The 25166-nt window shown below is 37.6% G+C and overlaps 1 protein-coding gene across 3 annotated transcripts in view; it reads left to right on the forward strand.

The window, feature by feature from the left end:
• The window catches only part of TRIO (trio Rho guanine nucleotide exchange factor), a 241893-nt gene that overhangs the window by 145098 nt on the left and 71629 nt on the right, over positions 1–25166 (forward strand). For all 3 annotated transcript variants that reach the window (XM_068196995.1, XM_068196987.1, XM_068196979.1), the window contains exons 20-33: positions 297–412; positions 3465–3587; positions 6346–6540; positions 6652–6767; positions 7313–7379; positions 8150–8259; positions 9329–9398; positions 9843–9932; positions 11801–11893; positions 14142–14253; positions 16218–16408; positions 19316–19417; positions 21533–21675; positions 22269–22368. In XM_068196995.1, the coding sequence (XP_068053096.1) occupies positions 297–412; positions 3465–3587; positions 6346–6540; positions 6652–6767; positions 7313–7379; positions 8150–8259; positions 9329–9398; positions 9843–9932; positions 11801–11893; positions 14142–14253; positions 16218–16408; positions 19316–19417; positions 21533–21675; positions 22269–22368 (1628 nt within the window). The remainder of the gene's footprint in view (positions 1–296; positions 413–3464; positions 3588–6345; positions 6541–6651; positions 6768–7312; positions 7380–8149; positions 8260–9328; positions 9399–9842; positions 9933–11800; positions 11894–14141; positions 14254–16217; positions 16409–19315; positions 19418–21532; positions 21676–22268; positions 22369–25166) is intronic.

The raw sequence follows: 25166 nt of genomic DNA on the forward strand, positions 1-25166 counted from the left end.
CTGCTATAAGCAGTGGCAGTCCCCTTGTGAAAAATACTTGAGAGGAAAAAACATGTCAGTAGTAAGTTTTAATTGCATCTCTAGTTTCTTTAACTAGCAGTTCTGTAAGTAATGAAAAAGGAACACTCCGAGTTTCATTAATATCAGGAAAAAAAGCTTTCAAAGACTTGGCTTTCAAAGACTTAACAGAAAGAGCAAGTGTATAGTAAATTCTACAATGTAAAGTACTTTATTCCCCTGATTTTAGTGTGATATTTTAAATTTGGTTGTCATAAGCTTTGTTTTCATTTCTTCAGATATCTTGAATGAACTCTTCCAGAGGGAGAACCGTGTGCTGCATTATTGGACCATGCGTAAAAGACGTCTTGATCAATGCCAACAGTATGTGGTGTTTGAAAGAAGTGCCAAACAGGTGAGGGTTTCATATGAAAATCCTCTTTGGTGTGATCGGGGATTCACATACACTGTCTTCTCACAGTAACAAATTTGTCATTGACATCAATATTTCAAATGGTTAAAACATCAGGAGGATAGAAGTAGCAAATTTAATTCTTTGCCTTCCCTTTAATACCGAACAACTAAATTTGGTGGGGCAGTGTGTCTGTAATTGTTGTAACTTAAAGGTGATGTTTTGCTTCTGCCAGCTTCATCTGGTACTGGCAAATCTAATTTCTGCAAGCTTGTGTTTGACAAATTGTTATGCTTGTTAACTTTTACACACACACCTAATTTGTCTGGGGAAATTACAGGCAGCAGCATTTTTCTCAGATGTTGGAGGAAAAATATCTAATTAAGTTGATTGGCAGTTCTAGAAATCTGACAAGTTGGATAACTCATTAAACAATAATAACTGAATTACTTTGGTTTTTCAATTCTTTGTATTTGGTTTTGTGGTTTCCTGCACGATAGATCCACCTCTTGGTATTTTGTGGACTTTATCAGCCTGAAAAGAGCTATAGTGTAAATATAGTCAGATCCTCTTTAAAGGGCTCAAAAACCTAATCTTTTATTTCTTTCTGACAGCTAATTATAGGAAAAAGTTTAAATATTATTTGTCTGGTTTGCTCTCTTGAAAGAATTCTCAAGTCTGCCTCTCATGCTTTCACAAAGAAATTAATGCAAGGTGTATCTTGGAGTGAATTTGAAGTCTGATACTTCTTTAAAACAACACCACCATCCCTTCCCTGCCCCCCTGCCCTCACCTCCCTGCCCTGCTTTTGAATAACCTTAATTTAAACCTCTGACAAACACATGATCTACTTGTTTTTGTATAGAGATTACTAACAGTCAAACACCGGAGATAAAGATCTGTCAGCATTTTCATTGGAAATCCCATTTTCAGCAATCACCAGTTCACTCATCAAAAAGCAAAGAGAACCAAACCATGTATGGGACTCCATAATGATTTGCCAAAAAAATGGAAGTGTTGCTCTCTTCACTTAGATGCTTTCTGGAATTTGGAACATTTCTTTTGCTTTCAGAACTTGATGTCCTTGTGATGGAAAAGATACCATACTAGTTTGCAACAACAGTGGTAGATTCTCAAATCCATTCAGAGTTAAGGGCTTACCTGATCCCTAAACTGATTTCTCCAGTTCTTGTAGTGATACCCCAGGTGAAGTGAAAGCTTATCTAAACTGTAGGAATTAAGATCAAATCAAACTTTGTCATACTGTAGAGAGTATGCCTCTAGAGAGCTGCCAGTAAGTTATGAAAAGACAGCATTTCATTCTCGTGGCAGGGGATTGGAACTACATGATCTTTAAGGTCTCTTCCATTCCAAACCAAATTCTGTGATTTCGGAGGGGCAGATTTTTGTTTATCATTCATTCCAGCATTATGTAATAAACCCACTAAAAAAGGCAAAGAAGTATTAAATGTTGTTGGTAATATCAGTGGTAGCCATGCTGTGCCTGTCCATATCAGTCTTCACTTGCAAAGATTGACATTAGAATGACAACATGTGTCATAGAGGTGAAATGTTGCTTTTTTGACAGAAGTCCAACACTTGTTCCCATCAGCAACTTCTTTTAAAAGTATAGGCCCATCTCATCAGGCTTTCACCTGCACTAGTATGTGACTAAGAAAATGGCATCCTGGCATTCACATTCGGTGTTGAATTTTGAAGGCTTTCTACTCATTTCAAGTTTTGCACCAAGAAGGAAAAGCATTTGAAGTGGAAGTAGGGGAATCAATGTTGTTTCATCACAGCTTTGATGCACTTAAATAATTGGTGAAATTATAATACAGGCAGTGCCTTTTCTGATTCAGTGTAAGGTTATGTGTGTGAAAAATACATATCTACTCTCCACCAAGATAAATCTTTTCCTGTTCTTGCTTAGTGTGGATAGATAATACTCATATTTTCAGTTTATCCTTTCAAGGGAAGAGTGAGCACCCATCAGCAATCTACTACTTTTTCTCTTGTAGCATCAAATTTTTGTCTAGTGTTCTGTGTATTTACTGAAGATACAGAAGCTACACATTTAGTAATAAGGTGTTTCTAAGCAAGCTGTGTAAAACTCTTTGGACATCTGCTATTGGCTTTTTCAGAAACGAGAAGTTTCTAAGCTCCTAGCCCTCTGCCTGCTGCCGTAGGAAGCCTGTATTGAGAGCTGCAGAGCAGTTGTCAGTTCAATTTTCACTGTTATGCAGCAGTTAGAGACGACTCTTGCTTTTTCCGGGAGCCAGACATTCCTCACGACCACTGAGTTATGCTTAAAAGGGCAGCAGGTAAAGAATAGATGTGTGGGTAAAGCATAGATAATTACAAAGATTAGCATTTTTCATAGTAGTGAGCAAATAAAGTGTCAGGATGTTGAAGGGAAACAATCTTACTTTGCAGTCCTTCGTTCTTGTGTTTTTCTACTTATACATATATAAATTGGTTTAACTGAGACATCTCACTGTTCCTTCTCTGCTGCAGATTTTATTTCTAGGAGCACAGACCACACTTTGTGAGGTCGGAATACATGTCAGCAAAAGAGCAAAGTGATAGTTAAATCTTACGTGCTTGGAAAGTTCAATCTACATACTTGGTGGTCTTATGTACATTTTTAAAGTTGGAACGTGTATATTTCTGAGTATATCTGTTCCATGTGGCACCAAAAAAGTGATTTTTTTTTTCTTTTTCCTTAGCTGAGGAGTATACTATCAAAACTGTGAACACAGTTAGAACCTTTCAATAGTGGACTGCTGTAGTCCTGCAGTAGTGGACTTCCCTGAAGTGTTTGGATTCATACATCATTTTTAATTCTCTTAAGCATTGCTTCATAGTCTATGTGAATTGTTTCAGAGTTATGAACTATTTAGTATTGTAGAGGTATTAGATGATTGCCACAAGTGACAAAGAGTAAAATTCACTTGTGGCCAAAGTGTGTGTGTGAAATACTGATTACAGATGGTTTCTGTTGGCAAAAATATATTGTCTTTCTCTTACTTTTCTTCACTAATGCTTTATTTAGGCTCTGGAATGGATTCATGACAATGGAGAGTTTTATTTATCCACACATACTTCCACTGGTTCCAGTATCCAGCACACTCAAGAGCTGTTAAAAGAACATGAAGAGTTTCAGATCACAGCAAAGGTAAAATAAATTTTTAAAATCATCACAAAATATTTAGAGTTAGAAGGAACCCCTGGAGATCAGTTAGTCCAATTGCCTTGCCATGGCAGGGTCCCCAAGAGCAGGTTACACAGGAATGTGTTCAGGTGGGTTTTGAATGTCTTCATAGAGGGAGACTCCATGACATCCCGGGGCAGATTGTTCAGTGCCCTAACACTCTCAGTGCAAAGAAGTTCTTCTTCATGTTGAGATGGAACTTCTTGTGCCATGGTTCATGGCCATTAGTCCTTGTTCTGTCACTAGGCTTCACTGAAGAGTCTGGCACCATCCTCCTGACAGTGAGATATTTTATACTTTGGCGAGATCCCCTCTCATTCTTCTCCAGACTAAACTGGCCCAGCTCCCTCAGTCTCTCCTCGTTGGAGAAGTGCTCCAGACCCCAAACAATCTTTGTGTTTCTCTGCTGGACCCCTCACCATTAGCTCCTTGTCCGTCTTGCACTATGGAAACCAGAAGTGAGCACAATACTCCAGATGTGGCCTCTTTAGGGTCAAGTAGAGTGTCAGGATCACCTCCTTCAACCCGTGGCCATACTTTTCCTGATGCATCCCAGGATACCGTTGGCCCTCCTGGCCACGAGGGCACTGCGGGCTCATGCTCATCCACCAAGGCTCCCAGCTCCTTCTCCACAGGGCCATTACCTAGTAGATTAGCCAACAAGCTATGCTGGTACTGGGGTTATTTCCCCCAGGTTGCAGGACCCTGCCTTAGCCCTTGTTGAACTTCATTAGATTCCTTTGCCCAACTCCCCAGCCTGTCAAGGCCCCACTGAGGCAGCACAGCTGGTCCCCTCAGTTTCATATCATCAACAAACTTGCTGAGGGTGCATTCTGTTCCTTCTCCAGATTGTCCATAAACAAGTTGAGTACAAGTTGAATTATGTAAGATTTCAAACAAAATAAAATAACTGAATTCCCCTTTCCCATCAAAAAAATCCCCCAAGGATGTGTCCCTCAAGATCTGTTTACTTGCAGTGGCTTTCTGTCTGTATTTCTGCTGAGAATTGAATAAACCAGAAGATAACGAGCAAATATTCATTGTTACTGGAGCTCCATGAGCCCTATGTGCTGTTGATTTCTCATAACAAAATCATAGTGAGGTAGCTTAAAAATATTTTTCAATATCTACAAAAGTTTCAGGGCCTTTGATTTCCATTTTCATATCTTCATGATTGTGGATTACTGAGTGTTCATTTAGGATATAAAATACAACAAGCTATATTATTATTCTGATTACTAATTAGAAGATATTAGAAAAATTAAAGCTTTATTTGTTAGGTAACTCGTTGTATTAAAGTATTCTGTGCTTCTGCTGTAAACCTTTTTGAGTCAGGCAGCAGAATGTTATTCTGTATCTCTGGAGGCCTTTACAGAGATGCAGATGTCACTCCTGAGGCTTTCCAGTTTTCACATGTGAAAGACAGACAACCACTGCATGACTGAACTACCTGAGGTTGTAGCCTTGTCTGTCCCTGTTTTATTTTGCCACCTGTTCAAAATGTCACCCATTTCTCCCTCTGGCTCTCCAACCTTCACAGAGAAGTAATTGAGCCCAGGAAAGTAAGCAAGTGTTCATTTGTCTGAAGGATCGCCTCAGAAGAGACTTGGGAGATGGAGATGGTTAAGGGACATGTGGGAAGGGAGAAAAGAAAATCCAGAAAGAGCAGAGATCACTTTTGATGTTCAAACCTGGATTTTCTTCTGTTTGATCTTTGCTTCAGATTTCCTGGATCCCCTCCAGTATGCAGAGCACCACTACTCTTCCTTATTTCCTCTGTCAGCCTGCAGATGACATTGATGCCCCTTTTGAAAGGATGTTTTTTGTGTCACTCCCTTGGCATTTTGCTACCTGTTGGGAGGATATGTTAGCCTTTGCTAATTCCATACTGAAAAGAAATGCTTGGATGAGGGACCATTAGGGAACAAAAAGAATTAAGAGAGGACAAACTTGATTTTTTCAATAATGTAAGAGTCAAGGTTTTTTTGTCTATTTTTCTTAACTCCCTTCTAGCAAGGGCCCTGACAGTACACTTCACTCATGACAGAGAGAGAAGTGGATGTATAAACTCATTCATTTTGGGTGATTTATGATTTACATGAAAGAAAGTGCATAATCTTAGGCAACTTGTCATTTGGGAAAAGCGCTTACAGATTTGGGGGTAACTACCTGTTTCTCTTAGTTTCTCTCAAACAACTCTGTGCCAACAAAGCATAATACATAAAAGTTTTAAAGAATTTAGTCTTAATCCATTAAAGAGTGAAGCATATAACAAGACTTACTTCCATCTCAGCATTTCTGTGGTGTCTAAAGGAGGTAGATTCTTGAGACTGTGGGCCAGGTCTAATACCAGTGCTTCAGTGATAATGAACAAAGTACCCTCTTTGGCATCAAAATGCCTTTATATTGATGCAAGAGTTCCCATGCTGAAAGGCTTGCCTAGCAGAATTTAATCTCTGGGTTAGGTATGAAGCACATTTTTCAAAGAAAAATAAACAATCTGCTTCTAGTCATGTAATAATAAAGCCCAAGGAAACCTACATTAATCTTGTGCTATTTTTAATAAGTAAAAGGTATCTGTTTAAAGGAGTTCTGGGAAGAGAGGGGAGAAAGGTAGCTTCTTCAATTCCTTCTGTAATGGCACTTAGTAGCAGTTAAGCAAAATTACCCCCTGCATGACAGGTAGAGCTTGTAACTGTTCGATATTTTCCTGTTTTCATAGCAAACCAAAGAGAGGGTGAAGTTGTTGATACAGCTGGCTGATGGCTTTTGTGAAAAAGGGCATGCTCATGCAACAGAGATTAAAAAATGTGTCACAGCAGTGGATAAGAGGTACAGAGACTTTTCCCTGCGCATGGAGAAATACAGGACCTCTTTAGAGAAAGCTCTGGGTATTTCCTCAGATTCCAATAAATCGGTAAGAGAAATTTGAGTGTGATGACAGACAAACAAGCTTTACTTGCATTTGATTTAGCTACCTTTTTCTCCTGTCTCCTTCCTTAATCAATTCTTCCTTTCTTTAATAAAGAGCAAAAGCTTGCAGCTGGATATAATCCCAGCCAGTGTCCCTGGGTCAGAGGTGAAACTGCGCGATGCTGCTCATGAGCTTAATGAAGAAAAACGAAAGTCTGCCCGCAGGAAAGAGTAATACATTTATTTATTTTTAATCAATGACAATGCATAAATCAATCCTGATAATGAAACAACTGTCATGGCTTGTCTGGCAGCTTAGAAATCATATAAATGGTAAAAAGAGGGTGATAGTACTTAGTATCTCTTATTGCCATTTATTCACATGCTTGTTCTTGCAGATAATTCTAGCATGACAGAATCTTAAACTTTCAAAACTGTTAGACTTCTTTTAACATGCTTTTTTCCTTTTTAGAAATAATGTGAAATAAATGTGTAAGGGGAGGAAGCAAGACAAAAGTTAAATGACTGTAGCAGTGAAAAGTGTTAGAGAAAAATACCATCTCCTTCCCCATTTCTTTTTGTCCTGGTTAGTAATGGAGGGATGTTACCTCGTAGGTTTCCTTCCTCTGTTGTCTCTCTTCACATTTCACTTCTCAGATTTTCTTGCTGCAGTGGAAATGCAAAAGCTGATGAGGAGAACGATGTATTCTGGTTATTATGCATTCACAGCGATCTAACAGACTGAGATTTGATTTTTCTTTCTGTTGTCACCCAAGGTTCATTATGGCTGAGCTAATTCAGACAGAAAAGGCTTACGTAAGAGACCTCCGGGAATGCATGGATGTGAGTTTTCTTTTTTTCACTAATCTTTGAAGGCAGGATTCAATCCGTTGCTTTCTGGTTTTAACAGCTGAGCATGACTGGTTTGAAATCATAGGATCAACTTAGGTAATCTTACTGTCTTTATGAAGAAACTTAGAATTGCATCTGATAACAGCCATTTCAGAATTCACCCTGTATGTTTTGCTTTTGTTGGTACTGAGTTTCAGTAATTGTTCCTTTCCCAATTCATAATCGTGTGTGGGGTTTTTGTTTTAGAGAGAGGAGGGAAAAAGGAGGGGTTTACTTTATTTGCTTTGCTAGCAATAGGGGAGAGCTTGTGCTAATTCTCTTATTATCTGTATCACATGTTCTGCTACTAGCTGACTTTTTGAATAGAAATTCAGTGAGATTCCATGGAAAAGTGCCCAGTAATTGTTATGCTGAAGCAACTAATGTTCAGTGGTAGCTGTTGCACAAAGCATGAACTTCTAGACTGCAGACATGACCTTGATAAGGAATATCCTGAAGCATTAGAGGTTGTCAAGAACACTATGCATTTTAAATTATGAAGTCTCAGGGACTGTGTTAAATTGTCAGCTTTAGAACTTGTATTTCACTGTCAAAATCACAAGGTATATTTGACACAACAGGCACTGTCACAATTGGAGATGATGCTGCTGTGTGATCTTTGCCTAGCTTCTCTACAGGAATGCATACTTATAGATACCTGGCTGCATCTGTTGGGAGTTTATCATCACTTTTCACATATCTTTTTTTTTTTTTCTGGGCAGACATATCTGTGGGAAATGACAAGTGGAGTCGAGGAGATCCCACCTGGTATTGTAAACAAAGAACACATTATCTTTGGAAACATGCAGGAAATTTATGAGTTCCACAATAAGTGAGTTACTTATCTTCCATTTCCATACTACTGCTAAATCCAAATGATGACCTGAGGGATTTCCTAGTGAAAATACTATGTATTTCAATAATAAATGCTTTCCCATTAAAAAAAAAAGGAAATATTTTCCTCTTGCATTGCTAAATTATTTCAGCTGTTGCTTTTTTTTTTTTTTTGCAGAGAGGTATGTACACCATTAGAAATTATGTTTTTCATTCTTGGGCATCTTTCGGCATATTGGAGATTTTTTGGATACACCAAAATTTTGTTGTAGGTTTATTAGTTGTTCTAAAGAGATGGAAGCCATTGAACTCAATAAAATACAAACATAGCACAAACATTAGGGCTCTGGCGTTGTTTCAGAACCCTCATTCCTGATATCCAAGTGCAACTGTTAGTGGGATAGAGTAGGGCTCCGAGCTCTTCTTAGCTCTTCTTAACTTCTGTCGAGATGCTCCAGCATCATTACATTTACTGGAATACAGAGCATAAAAAAGACTCCATTTCTTCTGAATGGAGTGGTTCCTAGGGGGATCTGTGTACAGAAGTCTTGCTCCGAATCTTCCTTCTTTATTTCCTTGTTGTGTACACATTTGTATTGAGTTATGATTCTTCGAAGTAATAAAATATACCTAGTGTATTCCAGACCCTGATTTAACAGTTCTTTGTATGCTTTGTGTTAACTTGAGAACTTGAGTATCCAAAAAGCAAGGTTACGGTTTTTTTAAAAATTGAGATGAAGGCTTTTCTTGAAACTGAAAACAGTAGGAAACCTTCCTGATAGAGAACAACAGCAATTACTAAATTTTTGTGTATTCTTATGTATTAACTGCATGTCCACTGGTTCAATTTCTGATCTTCTCATCAGAATTTTTATTGAATTATATTTTATATTAGTACTTTTATTACACATTTTTATCTATTTGTTTTCTTTATTTCTTTAGCTCATACACTTGGTATTACAGAAAAATTTCTAATGGTCTTTGACCACAGACAATAGATCCAAACAAGTTGCTGTAATGAACATGTTTCATATGCCTTGTACTGTTTGTTTCTTTTCTACCCACAGTATATTTCTCAAGGAGTTGGAAAAATATGAACAGTTACCAGAAGATGTTGGACATTGCTTCGTTACTTGGGTAAAGAAGTCAGACTTACGTTTAGAAGTAGAAAGGGGAATAGGAAGGGGAACTCTTGCTCTCAGATCCCTTTTTGAGTTATAAAAGTACCTCTTCCTGCAAATTTAAGTAAAACGTGTGTATCTTTAACTAAGAAAACAGTAATTAGGGCACTCCTGTCAGATGCCAGTCCTTAGCTGCTCTTGAAGTGTATGCAAGTTGCCTAAACCTGTGTGCAGATTTGGTTTGTCTTAGCTTTGAATAACCTGTTTTTATATAGATTGCTGTTGTTTTCAGTCTTATTTGCCTGATGTACATTTTTATGCTGCCAGTTTGAGTGGAAATATAATTCTGTACAGTTCAGTTTTTTGGTAGGGAAGATAAGCTCTTTGATAATGGCATAAAAACTTTGAGACAGGAATGATGCTCTCTGATAACCTTACAAATTTGCATTTTGTTCTGCAGGCAGACAAATTCCAGATGTACGTTACCTACTGTAAAAATAAGCCGGATTCCACTCAGCTGATATTAGAACATGCGGGAGCATACTTTGATGTGAGTACATCGTGTCCATCTTAAAAGCACACCTTGGCTGTTTGTGGTTCTGCTGAGTGCCTAATTTGTTAAGAAAATGCAAGTTTCCTGTTAATAACGCTTCAATTTATTAAGCTGTCAGCTCAAGAAAATCAATCCTGTATCTCACATGGTTACTTCCATTGCTCAGTTGGTGATACAGAGCTGTCAAATCAGATGTGAAAAGTCATTGTCAAATATCAGAGTGGTTCAGAACTGGAAGCAGGTTCTGGCAGCAACAACCAAGACGTGAATTTTCAGCTCACACAAGCACATCCTGCAAATCTTAACATTTTGATGTGCTTAGTTTGCATTGTATGTAATAGAGATAGAAATGTTGGTTGAGTTTTTGGAGCACTTTTTAACTGTGATTGCATGTAATGGTAATTCAGTTCACTGCTGTTATTTGGAAGAGCTTAACCTCCTTATTCAGCCCCATGGTTCCATGGTCTACATATGTGATATTCCCCATAAGAAAGCGACAAAAATGTAGATGTGTTAGAAGTTTTAAGGAGGAATTTTGGCCATGGTGAATGAGTTTTAGTTGGACAGGTATTAATAGATTATTCAATTAGAGTGCTCTCTTTTTCAGTTTTTTTTTCCAACCAGCTGAGCCACTAGCTGTGTAATGACACCACAATTTTTTTTAGAATTGTTTGTACAAGTAGAGGGAAGTAGAGGAAATCCCTGAAGCTCATGAGGTTAATCTCAAAAGTCTAATCACTGAGGAAATGAGGTTTCTAAACACTGTAAGGCAAAGCCTTTCTGTGAAGCCTCTGTTAAGTTTTCAGTGTTTGAAGAAGAGCAGGTGAGTTACACCTCTCTGGAAATCAGGTAGATATGACCGAAAAAAAACGCCAAGAAAAATTTAGTAAATACCATTTAAAAAAAGAACACAGGGCTCTGGTAAAACTATTAGAAATAAATTCTTGTCACCACCTCCTTTGATCCATCTGTTTTACCGCTATCCAGAGCTCTCCATCCCCTAATCCACCTAAAGTATAATAGAAGTGTGAAGACTTAATTCTGTGTACAGAGAACTTGAGTGCTTCCACTGATGACACCACTGGTCCATGTGAAAATATCGTGTGTATCCCATTTTGGGAATTTCTGATACTGTAACCATGGTTTGATGGCACATAGTTGTGGGGCATAACTTGCTGTTTGAAATTGCTTGGTTAAATTAGATCCAATGCTGTGATAAATGGCAGACCCTATCAGTGGAGTTCAGCCCCAGTCAGTGCCTGAAATCTGTAATCATCCCATTTAACTATCAGATAATTCCATTTTCCACCTTTAGCTTCATGGAGGTTATACTTTTTTTCTATTTGTAAGTGGCTATTTTCTTTTCAAGAGCTTGGTAACAGAAACTGTTACTCCGTGCTCCCTCTGGTGGGGGATGAGGCCGTCTTTGGCTGTTGGCACTGAAATAGCAGGGGATGCTGAGAAACCTACACCTCAGCCTTCCTGGTACTCCTGCCTCTTCCCAGGAACCCTGGAATGTGAGGGTTTTTCCTCTCTTGCAAGTAGCAAAAGAAGTACAGATCTTAATGTTTTTTAAAAAAGGTGTTGCCACACATTCTGTGTCCCTCATTGTTGCTCTTTGTATTTAGGTTTGTTGAAATGTTTCACAGGTACTCTCAAAGGTAATCATCTCCTGTTTGTACCAAGTGAGATGCACAGCATAATGATTCATTGTGCATGGAATATCTGGTTATCCTGTGTTTTCCTGGGATTTTTTTCTGCTTAAATAGGATTTGTAGTTAATGTATATTATTTCATATCCCTCAAAACAGTTTCTATCTGAGTTTGGTGCTCACAATCCTCAAATTTTTGCTTTTTCCACGTAGGAGATACAGCAACGACATGGACTGGCCAACTCTATCTCCTCTTACCTTATCAAACCTGTCCAAAGGATAACAAAATACCAGCTTCTTTTAAAGGTCAGTATTAATTCAGGGCTCTTCATCTGATTCTGCTGGTCATAAGAAGGCAAAGCTCTTGCTGAAATCAGGAGGGTTGTTCTACTCTGTTCTCCAAGACTTCAGCATCCTAGGCAGCCACAAATACTGCTGCAAAATTTCAACTGAAAAAATGAAAGAAGGCATAAACAAGCAACTTTTTGTCCAGATTTCTGTAAACCAAAAAAAGATACCTGTCTACTGATGTTTACTTAGAAAACATAATTTGCATTTCCAGGGTAAAAAAGTAATTCATGGCTATATGGCTATAAAACCATTTTTGTAATGTTTTCTACATCAAATTTTGGCAAGCTATTAGCTATGCTGATGGTATTAAATACTGTAAAATAGATAATAGTATATTTACTTATATATAAAACTGTAATACAAAATATCTAAGACATTTAAATATCTGTGTGTATCAGTAAATATTTATACATAGTGACTGTACCTAAAGAGCTGTTGCACAAAGAGTTTTTATTTGTAGTGTTGCCTGGAACTGTCAAGTAAATAGTAGCTGCTAAATAAGCACAAGTTTTGGAAACCTGTAGTTAGAACTTTCACTCAGTGGACAGATGTCTTCTCAAGTGAGTAGCAGTGTTCTTGGACTGTGCTGGGTCACTGTTAGGTGGCAATGCTTGTTTTGTTGTAGCAGCCTACAAAAGCACTGTAACTGATCTGTGTCTGCCCTTTCTACTTGAGAACAGCCATGTGTGATAGCTTTTGAAATTTCTGAAAAACATTAGAGGCTATTTCAGGTCACGTTGGGGGGAAACAAATCTGTAATTTTTGACTGAAGTTTAGAGTCTATTTTCCACTTGCAAGGAGTTGCAACTTGATCAAGTTATAATTTCCAGAAATTTTATATTTCTTTTTTAATTTTTTTGAAGTTATAATGTTTCAGAAATTTTGAGGAATTAATTCCAACAATTATTAGTTTTAGTATTAATATGCTTTAGCCTGCTACTTTATGGAAGTGGTGGGATAGATTGGTTTCACCAGTGTTTGCAGAGCCAGATGTCTTTGCTGCATAGTAAAATGGATTTGTATGGTGGTTGCTGGGTTTCTGGGTTGTCTCTCCTTTTTCTTTTCTTTTTTTTTTCTGTAATAGGAGAGAGATGTATAGTATGGTAGGATTAAGAGCCTGAAACTTGAATGATAGATGAAACATTTTACAGTTCTGGAAGATTCACTTCTTTTTCCAAATGGTATTGAAGCTGCTCCTCTTCTGTGCCACTGAGAGATACTTAGTTACTCTCACTGTTCTGTGGAGTTGTCATGCAAAATTTAGGTGGGATCATGTAGTGTTTTGCTGTGATGCTGGTATTGGCAATTGAATAAAAATATTCTAATGATCGTTACATGGCTTTCCCGTTAGAAAGAGGAAAAGGAATTTAACCTGAGGGAATGAATTAAGTGGACTTTTTGAATAACAGCAGGAACATAATATGCCCTTTTGGTTATGTAACCTACATTTTATCTTGATACTGTTCAGATGCTTGAAAGCTGCCAGGAAATCGGAATATCAGCTCAGGCACTGTTACATTAAATCTGTGGGATGTTGAATGGGCAGAGAACTGTATGCCCTAAATTGTGCTACAGCACTTCAGTATGTTAAATTCTCTAACTTCTGTCCATTAGTTAACGCTAGTTTGTACTGAAAAATTTTGTCTGTAGGTTGGTTTGTGTGAGCACAGAACAGTCATTCATGGAATACTTAGAATAAAATGATGTAAATTCTCTTTATCAGTATTTGTACAGAGCAGGTGTTTAGTGCAGTGGAGCAGTAGGAGTTGGGAAGGGTCCTTTTGTGCTGCCCTGCTTTCCCTCATCTTCATGACTTGGCAGCTGCATTGATCTGGGCCTTGATGTAGCACAGCATCTGATAACTGTGTCTGTGCTTATCAAAAAAAGGTTTTGATAAGCACAGACACAGTTATCTGTGTCTTTAGCATAACTTTAATCTTTAACATAACTTTTAAAGATTTCTTATTAAGCAGATAAACCTGTTTAAATTAAAAGTAGTTAACTGATAGCTTGGGCTGCTCCTTGAAGAACTGGTCATGTTAGAAACAAAGTACATGGTCATGTCATTGGCAGAGTAAGAAGTTCAAAAAGATTTTATGCATCAAAAATGAGTTTTGGTTTGTTAGAACTGCTCTTTGGTTGTCTGTCATATTATTGTAAAAACAAATGATAGGGAGTTGTTTTGTCTGCTTGTCTTTTGCAGGAGCTGCTCACGTGCTGTGAAGAAGGTAAAGGTGAGATTAAGGATGGCCTGGAGGTGATGCTTAGTGTGCCAAAGCGAGCCAACGATGCCATGCACCTCAGCATGCTGGAAGGTAGGATTCAAGCTGCCTTTCCAATTCATTGTGTGCTGCAGATTAACTTTGTTTTGTGAACATGTTATTTTCTCTGGGTTTGTATTTTTCATACCATTTTAGCAGGGCTATATGAGATGAAAATTTATTTAGGAAAATAAATTGTTACAGTCAGCTGGTAGAGTTTTAGTAATTTTTGAAGTGTTCTTTCACCTTGATCTATAGTTGTGCCACTGCAGATTTGAAAAATGTGTAGGCTAATGAAGTAGTCTACTACTCACCCAAAATGCAATAGGTCAGATATGCTGGCTTTGGCTGCATTCTCCAACCTTAGCTTCTTGGTATGAGGCTGATAAGCATATTATTGGTGATTTTGCTGATTTATGTATCAAATAATTTTCTCCAAGAAGTTTGTCTTTTCCACATCTGTTTGCTGCCTGTTCCATAACAGACTTTTGGTTGAAATCTATCTTCTGGCAGTAAAATGTCAGCATAAGCCAATTTAGCCCAAGCCTAAGCCAGCATAATCATGTTCATGGCAGACAGTGGAGGTTGGATGTAATGCATCTATGTGCTTAGAACAACTTCGTGCCAAAATCTGTTTTGCAATTGGCATGTAATAATTTATAATGGTGCAATCATACATTTAGTAATAAAAATGTTTTTCTTGGGTTTCTTTTTTTGAGAAAAAAGCAGGGCCTTCTTACCCTACAGTTGCTGAGTAAATACTGTTAAGTGCTTCTAGTCAATATGCCTTTTCTTCCCCTCTGCCTTCTGGTAGTAGCATGCAGCTTGTGGTGGAATTTCCAGTATTGTACTAGATACTGTAAAATTTGCCTTGGTTTGACATGTGATCCTTGATCGTATAAATGCTCCAAATCACCTCTGTTCCTTGATTTTAAACAGTAAGGATATCGGTCAGTTTACAGAATCACTTCCAAGTGCTTGTTCAGGAGGTGGTCTTAGTATAAAGGCTGACCAGCTTTTGGCAATAATCTTTTAACACTGGGAATGTGACTCTGGAGAATATCCTAATCTTTTACATAAGTTGGTTTTACAACAAATCATGTGTGCATTGTTGAGTCATCCCATGTTGGACAAATATAGTGAGTGAGCACATTTCCTCTTTATATCTCCGGAGGATTTTGAATGAGCATCCTGATGGAACTTGCCTCTGATCCTCTCTATACTGTTGCCCTGTTCAGAACATGAGAACTGGCAAGCAGTATGTATTTGAAATACATTTTGATACCACTCAGAAGAGTATGGTAGACAGTTTTTGTTATCGTCTAACTCCAAAGTTGTGCAGTAAACTGGGTGAACATGGTACCATTAAAATGGAAGTAAAATTGTTGGTATTCTCAGTCTTCATCTTTTTTTCATTATGTCTCAATACAAGTGATCCAGCTGGTAATTACTTTACTGTGGATCAATTCTGGCGTAACCAATGGCAGGCTGATTGTACGCCAACAGCTCCAAGCTGCCATGTTTCTCCATCCCCAGCTGGAACACATTTCTGTGCTCATTGCCCACGTGGTAGAGAAGGTGTACCTCCAGAAAAGGTGGCATTTGGGAGCTTGCCTGTCTCAGGAGAACCTGATGTGCTCTGTGTCTTTGCAAGTTGCTTACTTTCTACAGTGGCAGAGAGCTCATAAGAGAAATGATTTTCATCACAGAAGAGGTTACCAGAAGCTGACAAAGACAGATTTGTCATTTGTTGATAAAATACTGCCAAAAGAGTTGATTAAGTTCTTAATCTTAACATCTTAGTTGGATGTCTGAATTTAGAAGCACATTTGAGTTGCAGTTACATTTTGTATATTGCAGTGTTAAAAGTCTTGGTTTTAGTATTGTTTTCTTGGAATCTCATCTTTTGGAAGTTGTGTAAGAGAGAAAAAATCATATTGTTTAATGAACAGAAGCTGTGCTTTTTATGTTACTTGTATTACCAACTTTTCATGGTGAATCTTTCACTCTGTTTTTAGGCTTTGATGAAAATATAGAATCTCAGGGAGAGCTAATCCTTCAAGAATCCTTCCAAGTGTGGGACCCAAAAACCCTGATTCGAAAGGGAAGAGAGAGGCACCTTTTCCTTTTTGAGATGTCCTTAGTTTTCAGTAAAGAAGTGAAGGACTCAAGCGGAAGGAGCAAGTACATTTACAAGAGCAAACTGTTTGTAAGTATGGGAGAATAACTGATCATATTTCAAACAACAAATATTTCTAGACAACAAAACTGTCTAGATTAGGCTTCAACTAAGCTCAGGTGATTTAAGTGAGCCTGAAAAACTGGAAATACTATTACAGAGCACTGAAAAGAGCAGCCTTGGAATGTATAGACTGAATCTTACTTTGGGGCTTTCTCTTGCTTTTGAGGAGAAAGGATAGGTTCAAAGCAACTACTGAAGGATACATGTCAGTCTTGGTATGTCAGGTCAAATGAAAATCACTATTGGGCTAGACTGGTTTTGTCTTAGTTGTGTGTTGATTTCAGATTCTTTAACGCTTATTTGTATAAAGCAGAAGGATGGAAGGAGTTGATGAGCAGCTTTCAACTTTCTTGTTTACTATTGCTGTTAAGGATTCGTTTTTGTGGATATTCTACACCTACTGATTGGGGAGGGCAAGAACTTTGTTTGGGAAAAGTTCATTCCAGAATGTTTGCTGAGACCAGTAGTCTTACAAAAAATTTCTGCATATAGAATTATAGTACTTACGGTCTACTGAAAGGATGTAAAGATGGAAATGTTTTTCTCATCTAAAAAAAAAAAAAGAAAAAGCCCAAAACCTCCACTCTTGCTTTCCTTATCTCTAGAATGCATGCTTTACAAAATATGGCTCTGGAATTCACATCCTTACCTTCCTATCTTGCTGGATGACTTGGGTGAGAGCAGTATTCACACTCCATAAATTTAGGTAGCCAAGTGGCAAGACAGTCTCCCATGGCTTGCTCTGCATCTATCGAAGGCAAGATTAGCTTTTATACCAAATAATTCAGAGCATGTACTTGAAATTAGAATCCTTCTCAGAACTACACTCTAGAAAACATTATTTTTGTATTGATCCTATTGGAATATATAAATATATAACCAAGTGTAGATGGTATAAATACTGAGTCTTTTCTCTGTGCTTCTTTTCTTTAATTCATTCCCACTTCTGTGTCTAAACTGGTAAAACAGGTTGGTGGAAAAAAAACAAACCCTCTTTTTTCCCATATCTTTCTTTGCATATTCTGTCACTTCATTTCCAACATTTACTTTCCTTCCTGATACTAGACAGCTAAGAGGTAACACAGCTGCAGCTGTTTGTTGATCACACCTTTCTTTGGTGCTCTTAAGAAACCCAAAATAAATATTAAAAAATGCTGGTATACTGGAGATTATTAATAGGTGCCAAGGGATTATGTGGGAGAGGCAACAAAACTGAAAAATCAGTCCTGCTAAATTGTCAGGTCAGTTCCTCCAGCAGGAATTTAGTAGTAGCCTTAGGTCTTAGAGGAGCTGATGGAAATCTTGAAGACTTTCATTGTACCTCATTTTTTAAAATACAAGGATTCTTTTTGTTGTCATATTCTATCTGGCAAAACATCCTGTAGTGCAGCTTACTATTATAGCAGCCCTTACAGTGTGATCTTTAGAAAAAGCATGTGTTGAAAGCATGCATGTTGATTTGAGCTAAAGATCTTTTTTGTATGCTATCCTATGACTTCTGGAAGGTGGCTTTACAAAAATGAGGTCCTTCTTTTTGCTTTGGGCATGATGACCATCAGGGTTTCCCCAGCGCAGGCTACTCAATGGCATTATACATATGTATGTATGTATATGGGCAGGAGATGTTAATGAACTCATTTGGCAAGAGATTAAGTGCCCAAGAGCAAATGTCTACGGAGGGCTGTGGAAAAAACATCAGGCAGGTGTTATTTGACAGAACACTCTCTCAGTCACCAGTAACTGGATGTTTGGGAGCTTCCTCACTTCAGTGTGGTTTCCATGCATCCAGTAACCCACAATGATTTCTTTTCTGTGAGCCTGTCCTGGAGAGCCACATGCAGACTTAGCATCTTTTGCAGAGGGCTGTGTTGCTCAACTGCCTATTGGGCAAAGACAGTTGTGTGTGGAAGGGTAGATGTTGGGATGGGATTATTTTAGAAGAAAAAAATAACTAAAAAGCTTTCACCCAGCCACACCAAAAAAAAAGCAAGTTGGCATCCAAGTGAGACAAGAAATAAAGTACCTTTACTTAGGTATTGGGTATCCAGCATCTCATGTGTTGAAGTGTGTACGTGCTAATGATGATGTGTATGAGGGGAAAAATACAGCTTCTTATCATGTGAGAATACTTAGCAGCTGTTGAGGAGTGAGGGTTCTTCTAGTTTGAGCTCTGTTTCTTAGTTTGTAATTTTTTTTTGGAACAGAGCCTGTATGAATTGTTTAAAGTGGAAGCCAATTCACATGAGTGAGATATTCCAGTCAGAAAGTGAGAACATTTTGGATAATAATTAGCTATTAAGGTCTGACATAAGAACATTCCCAAAGACTGATTGTTCATGTAGTTGTCTCACAAAATTCTCCAGGGAAACTACATTTCTGAATTATTTAATCTGTTTCAGGGGGAAGGAAAGGCTCATTTGACAGAAAAGAAACCAGAGTTTTAGAAGATATCAAGAGAATTCCTAAGCATATCTTATCTGAGAAAGAGCATAAAAATCGAATAGTGAGTGTTCTCCAATGGAAAGAAATAGGGAGAGAAGGCAAAACTTACTTTTTGCCAAGCGTCTTCTTTAGAGTTTTAAGGCTTTTACTGTCAAGTCCAAGAACTAAAATAAGCAGTTTGGTATTGAGATTGTAAGTGTTATTGTTTATTGTCACTTTATAGAAAAGACTGTTAAGCTTGCAGTTCTTCCTTTTTTGAAGAGACCTCACACTGCCTCCAGAATAAAGGATTTTCTCTAGCATATGAGTTAGCCTTAGGCTTCTGAAAACCTCTTCAAATAGCAGTGCTCAGTTTTGTAGATTATTAGCATGACTTTGTTGGCTTCTGAGAAAAAATGCTGTGTGGTCCTAACAATTTTTTCTTAATTCTAGACTTCTGAACTGGGTGTCACAGAACATGTAGAAGGAGACCCCTGCAAGTTTGCTCTGTGGGTTGGAAGGACACCAACTTCAGACAACAAAATTGTTCTCAAGGTAATTTTAGCAGATGTGCTTCTAGTCTATAGCAAGTATTGTAGATGTTGTTGTTATCTCCTTGTTGGGAAAGCAGGGAGTGATTTCCTGCTTTGAGAAGGACAGCTGCTGACAAATAGTTTTCTTTGTATTTGCAGATGTGGTGGTGTATATATATATAACTCATGTGGTCTGAGAGCAGAGGGGAATCTTTGTAGCATACTGAAGAATTAAACAAACCTGCTTTCACAAATGATAGTTGGGAGAGGTTTGATCCCATGGACTTCCATAAGCTTGAAGACTTCAGCAATTAGCTGACAGGGAGATGGTGTCACAAAGAAATGATGGCATCAGTGTTACCTTTCACGCTCAAGTCATTGCTCCTTGTTGGCGATGCTGCTTTTCATGACCCATATTTTTCTGCAGAAAACAAACACTGCAAAAGACTTTTATGTCATTCTGTGGGCTACAAGTTTTTCTGAAGCTGCTTGCCTTTGGATGAAGGTGCATGTAATGCCTATAAATTTTGTGTCTGGGCAAGTTACAGGTGTCAGTAGTGCTCTTTGCCTAGCTAGAAGAATGGCTAAATCATTGTTTTCTGTGATTATGGTATGTAAACTGGGACTCCTCAACTGAAGCACCTGTTTTGTAATACCATAAGCAGCTAATGGGTAATCTGGCATATTTTGAGGAGCTCTGTTGGGCTGAAACAAAGTTCATATTCCCATTTACAGGTTAATACACCTACTATTAAACTTGTTTGTGATTTCACATATATTCATGGTGAATATTAATAATGCCACTTAAAAATGGCCTCTCCAATTCACATGTCAATACTGAAATTTGAATCTTTTCCTTGTGAATTACAGACTAACAAAAGTTTACATTAGCTTTCTGGCAGCAGTCAAGGAATGCAAGGAAATTAAACGTAACTTTAATGCATACTAGATTTTCTTTCAGTTTTTAATGTTCCCGTAATTTCACAGACAATGCTTTGCAGCCTGAACTTATCCTCCCAGGGCAGAGCAGAATAAAAGGTTTTAATTGAGGGTTCTGTACATAAGATCACTTTAAGGTATTTCTGTTCTGTGCTTTACTTAGTGCAGAGGATATTTAGAAAACTTCTATGATACATCAAGCTCTTCCACAATTTTGTGGACTTTGTTTGTTTGTTCAGTTTTGAAGGCTGGAAACAAGCATTTCCTTACCTCGTTAATATTAGAAGTAAATTCCATGAAAAACTAAATGAAAGATTTTTTTAAAGGTTGTGTTTAGTTTATTTTCCTAAATGTTTTATTTTGTAAAAGAAAACAAAATTCTTTTTCCTACCTGTCCATCTGTTCCTACAATTTTCCTCATCCCTTTAGAATTCCTGGCTATTATATATTTATAATATATTAAATATTTATAATGTATTTGAAGCCAATTATTTCAGGAGACAGCAATTAAGAGAAGTAGTATATAATTAAGGAAACTATATATAATAATTTCTTTAGATCTGCAACAATATTTATATTTCACAGCATTTCAGGTGCAGGGTTAAATTGGGCTAAGCAATCAGATTACAAGTCAGGCAGGTGGATATCAAGTAATTTCTGGAGTATTTAAAAAAATAGATATGTTGCAGGTAGTAATTAGAATACAATTCCTAAATTAGCTTTCTGCCTCAAGATATGTATCAAAAAGTGGGAAGAGTAATATGTGAAATATGTTGCAGTAAAAGTTAACTTCTTTTGCCAGTAATAGTAGATTATTATTCTTTCAAATTATAATTGACCTAAAATGTAGTGTGCATTTAAAACACCAGTATTCAAGGTGTTATTACTGGAATTCATCTCAGTCTCATGAGATGCATACAGGGTTTTAGTCATCAAGTTATAAAAGTAAACTCTGAATTAAGGTTAAAATATTTTTTAAATTACCAATATTAATAGTGTTGAGAGGTGTAAAGTAGTGCTGGCAATTCAAAATCAAGACAGCCAGCTAGAATTCATTTTCTCTGTTTAGGTTTTCAGAAATTTTTCACAAAGTCATTTTTTATGTGTTCCTCTTTGTATTTATTAGCTGACTGTATGTGTGGATCTACTCAGCCATAATGGTCCTTTGTGGGGGTTTTGTTTCTTTTGCATATCAAAGGCATCCAGTATAGAGAATAAACAGGACTGGATCAAACACATCCGGGAAGTGATACAAGAAAGGACTATTCATCTGAAAGGAGCATTGAAAGAGCCCATCCACATTCCCAAAACTGCACCAACAACAAAACAGAAAGGAAGACGGTAAGTAGTATTTCAAATAATCAGAGATCTCTAAGTATACAACAGTGCTCTTTCCTCTGTAGTGTTGAATTTTGAATACCTTTAAGTGAATTGGACAAAAGCAAGAGTCATTTTCTCCACCATTATCTTATCATTAATTTGCAGTTTCCTGCAGTGCTGAATTTGTTGAGATTTCTGCTCTGAACAGTCCCTGGCTTGTGTAAATGAGCCATTACAGAAGGGATTTGGAACTGCAGTACAGGACAGCTGTACATTTTAGATTTTTGCAATTCTGCATGTGTTACTCAGGTCCTTCATTTTCCTTTTATGGAGCTTGAAATGTGGCACCAAGTATCCTCCTTGCTAGCTTTGGCTAAGTGACTGTGCAAGTTTGTTGCCGTACTTCTGGCTTACTGGTTTTTGCCTTAATTCTGTATGATGTATACCTTGCAAATTAATCTCTTCTCTTACAGTAGAGAACAGAGTATTAAGTACTCAGTATTTGATTCTTGCATCAGTAAATTTGGTGTCTGTTGCCACACTGGCAGTGTCTCATTAACTAGCATGTTATAAACACAGTACCACTCTTGTAATGAAAACTGAATTATTTGCAGAGATGGTGAGGACCTGGACAGTCAAGGAGATGGCAGCAGCCAGCCTGATACTATTTCAATTGCCTCACGAACCTCCCAGAACACACTAGACAGTGATAAGGTAAGTTTCCTGGTCATTGCTCTGTGCTGAGAGCAGATGATTTGTCCTTTAGTGTGAATTAGCACCCAAGATTAGTCCTTAGTACCTTCAGAGAAGAGGCATGGAAATACTTGGTCTCTTAAAAATAGCTGTTTGCAATAGAGAAAATACCTTGATATCATGCGGGAGCAGGAGCGATTGTTTAAATTGAATAGGTCATGAAGAGATTATGTTTGTGCCAATTTGAAACCATTCTGGTCCCCTCTGTTCTGCAGTTTGCTCAAAGATTTGACCCAGTTTAAAATGAAAGGTTTTTTCCCCCACAAAATTTGATAGTGGTGCACAGAATTTTTCTTGATGTTAATCTCAGCCTTCCTGAAATCATACTATCTGCTTTTCATGTTGGCTTGAGGCTGGTGATTGCCACAGAGTTACTGTTGTAAAGGAAAATACTCTCCAATGTTTATGGGATAGGGAGTAGGTGTTCACTTTCTGCATGAAAGCTGATGGAATTGTTGCAGAAGTAACCCACCAAATTGTCATTTTGTACTAGTGCTGGTGCTTCCTTTCCTCTGTCTCTGCCTGTAGATTCTGGCTGGGTTATAACATAAGGATACACAGCCAGAGTTTCCTTTGGGTGGAAGAAAGATAAGTGTCAAAAGATTAAATTTTTTTCCAAAAACGTGTGTGTTACTTGGAATTGAAACAAGATTTTTGGCAAGTGAGAAGTGTTAGGACCCTGGAGGGAGGTAGAGATGGATAATAGAAATTTATCAAACAGAAGAATGAAATAAAATACTGAAGATGCCTAGCAATTACTTTGAAGTTTGGTTAGAGATTTCTGGTCTATTACCTCCTTGCACAAAATTGTTTTGATGAGCCATTCAAATGATGCAGATAAATAACCAGTATTCTTCAGGGTAGCTAAATGAATAGGTTCTCAGAATAATATCTTGACCATTCCCATCATCACCTAAACTCTGTGAGTTTTCTCTATTTTCACATGTTGCTCAAACTCTATGGTTTGATTTTTTCCATATAGAGAAGCAGACAGGAGGAGGGAAATATTAGATGCTTAGGTTGCTCTTGTATTTGTCAAGAACAGCCTATGTTTTGACTTTGTGCATTTGTACTGAGGTTGTTCTGTAGTTTTGGAAGTGGCTTCTTCTAAAGACACCTGTGAGAAGAACAGTTGGTTAGAGGAAGAAATCTTTTGATGACTTTTGTTTTGCTGTCTTATTCTTAGCATTATAACTTAACTATTTAGGGATTTAAAAACGTTGAGTTTTGTATGCTCGCAAACAGTTCTTAAGAGAAGAGTTTAGGTAACCTGTGACACCCAGAAGTAAGACATGCTCTTTGTAATTTCCCTGGCTGAGACACCAGGCTGTGTGCATGCAGGCTGGAGGTGATACAGTCCATCCCTGCCATGCAGAGCCATCGCCCTTCTGCACTTGTTTGTGCTGTGCTGTTCACGAGGGTGGATAGCACAGTTGTCTCCTGATGCCCCTCACAGTAATATTTCATGCGTGGTGTGAGCATTGCTGAGAAAGGTGGCCAAGCAGAATGCCCTCAGGATTGTTTTCCAGTCTGACATGAGGAGGAGTCTTACCAACAACCTGTTCAACAGGAGTTAAAAGGAGGAGGAATGGAAGGAAGGAGAAATGGAGAACACTTTTCAGTATTTTCCTGACAGGTTTTAGGTATGATTAGTGACTGTAGTGCTGTATTTAAAGTATTTTGAGATCTTGCATTTGTGCATAAAATTTTTGTTAGACTTTTCTTTGCCAAGAAAAACAAGCTGATGACTCCCTGGAAGTTACTTGTGCTGTGTGTTGTATGTCCAAGGAAGTAATTTACTATTGTGAAGTTCTAAAAAGGGTGTGAATTAGCAGTGTAGCTTTGTTTAATGTTTCTGTTGTATACTTTGGTTTGCTAAATTGAGAAAATCTTTAATCTGTTTAAAAATACAATAAAAATTATTAAGAAACAGTAACAGGAAAGTGGCCAGTGAAATCTGCAGGGTGTCTTAACACTGTTGCAAAGTGAGGTAATCTCTCACTTTGGATGTTGAAAATTTATTAGCTACAGTCGATCTAGGGTTTAAAATTGACTCTGCTTTCTTAGCCTAGAAGCTTGAAGTGTATGTGAATGTGTTACAGAAATGGAGTAAAAGAGTTGTACAGATTTAAGGTGCTGTTAATGTGGTTAGCCAGAGGAAGCAGTGGAACTCCTTGGTCAAATTTGGAGCATGGAGCTAACTGAGATGGGATTCCAAATCAAGAAACATTAAAAACATTAAACATTGATATTAAAACTATCAGTTATTCTTGGACCGCTCATTTGCTATTACTTGATGTTAAATATCAAAGAAAATACTTGATATTAAAAATACCAAGTAATTTAAACCAGTAATAATTAAGTAGTAGAACTGTTTAGTGCTATATTACTTAATGAGCTCTTGCTGAACATTTTTCTGTTCACATGTATCCGTTATTGAGGTTGAGAAAAGACAAAAAATATCAAACTCATTATATTAATCAGCAGCCAAGTAATACCATTATTTACTTCCTCCAATTATGTGTTCAGACAGTTCATTCTTTTAAAATAAATGTTTTTGGTTAGAAGTGCTAAACTGTTATACAGGGAGTATATCAAGAATGAAGTCCTTTATCCAAATGTCAATATTCTTTCTCACCTCCTCAGAGATATACTTTGAAAGAGCTGAAAATCCTTAACCTTGATAGCAAGTGGTTGAATATTGTCCAGACAAACTTCTTTCCTTGCATCCTGTTTTCTGACATAACTGTAATTGCCAT

This window comes from Anomalospiza imberbis, chromosome 1, assembly GCF_031753505.1.
Source record: "Anomalospiza imberbis isolate Cuckoo-Finch-1a 21T00152 chromosome 1, ASM3175350v1, whole genome shotgun sequence".
Classification (NCBI taxonomy): Eukaryota; Metazoa; Chordata; class Aves; order Passeriformes; family Viduidae; genus Anomalospiza; species Anomalospiza imberbis.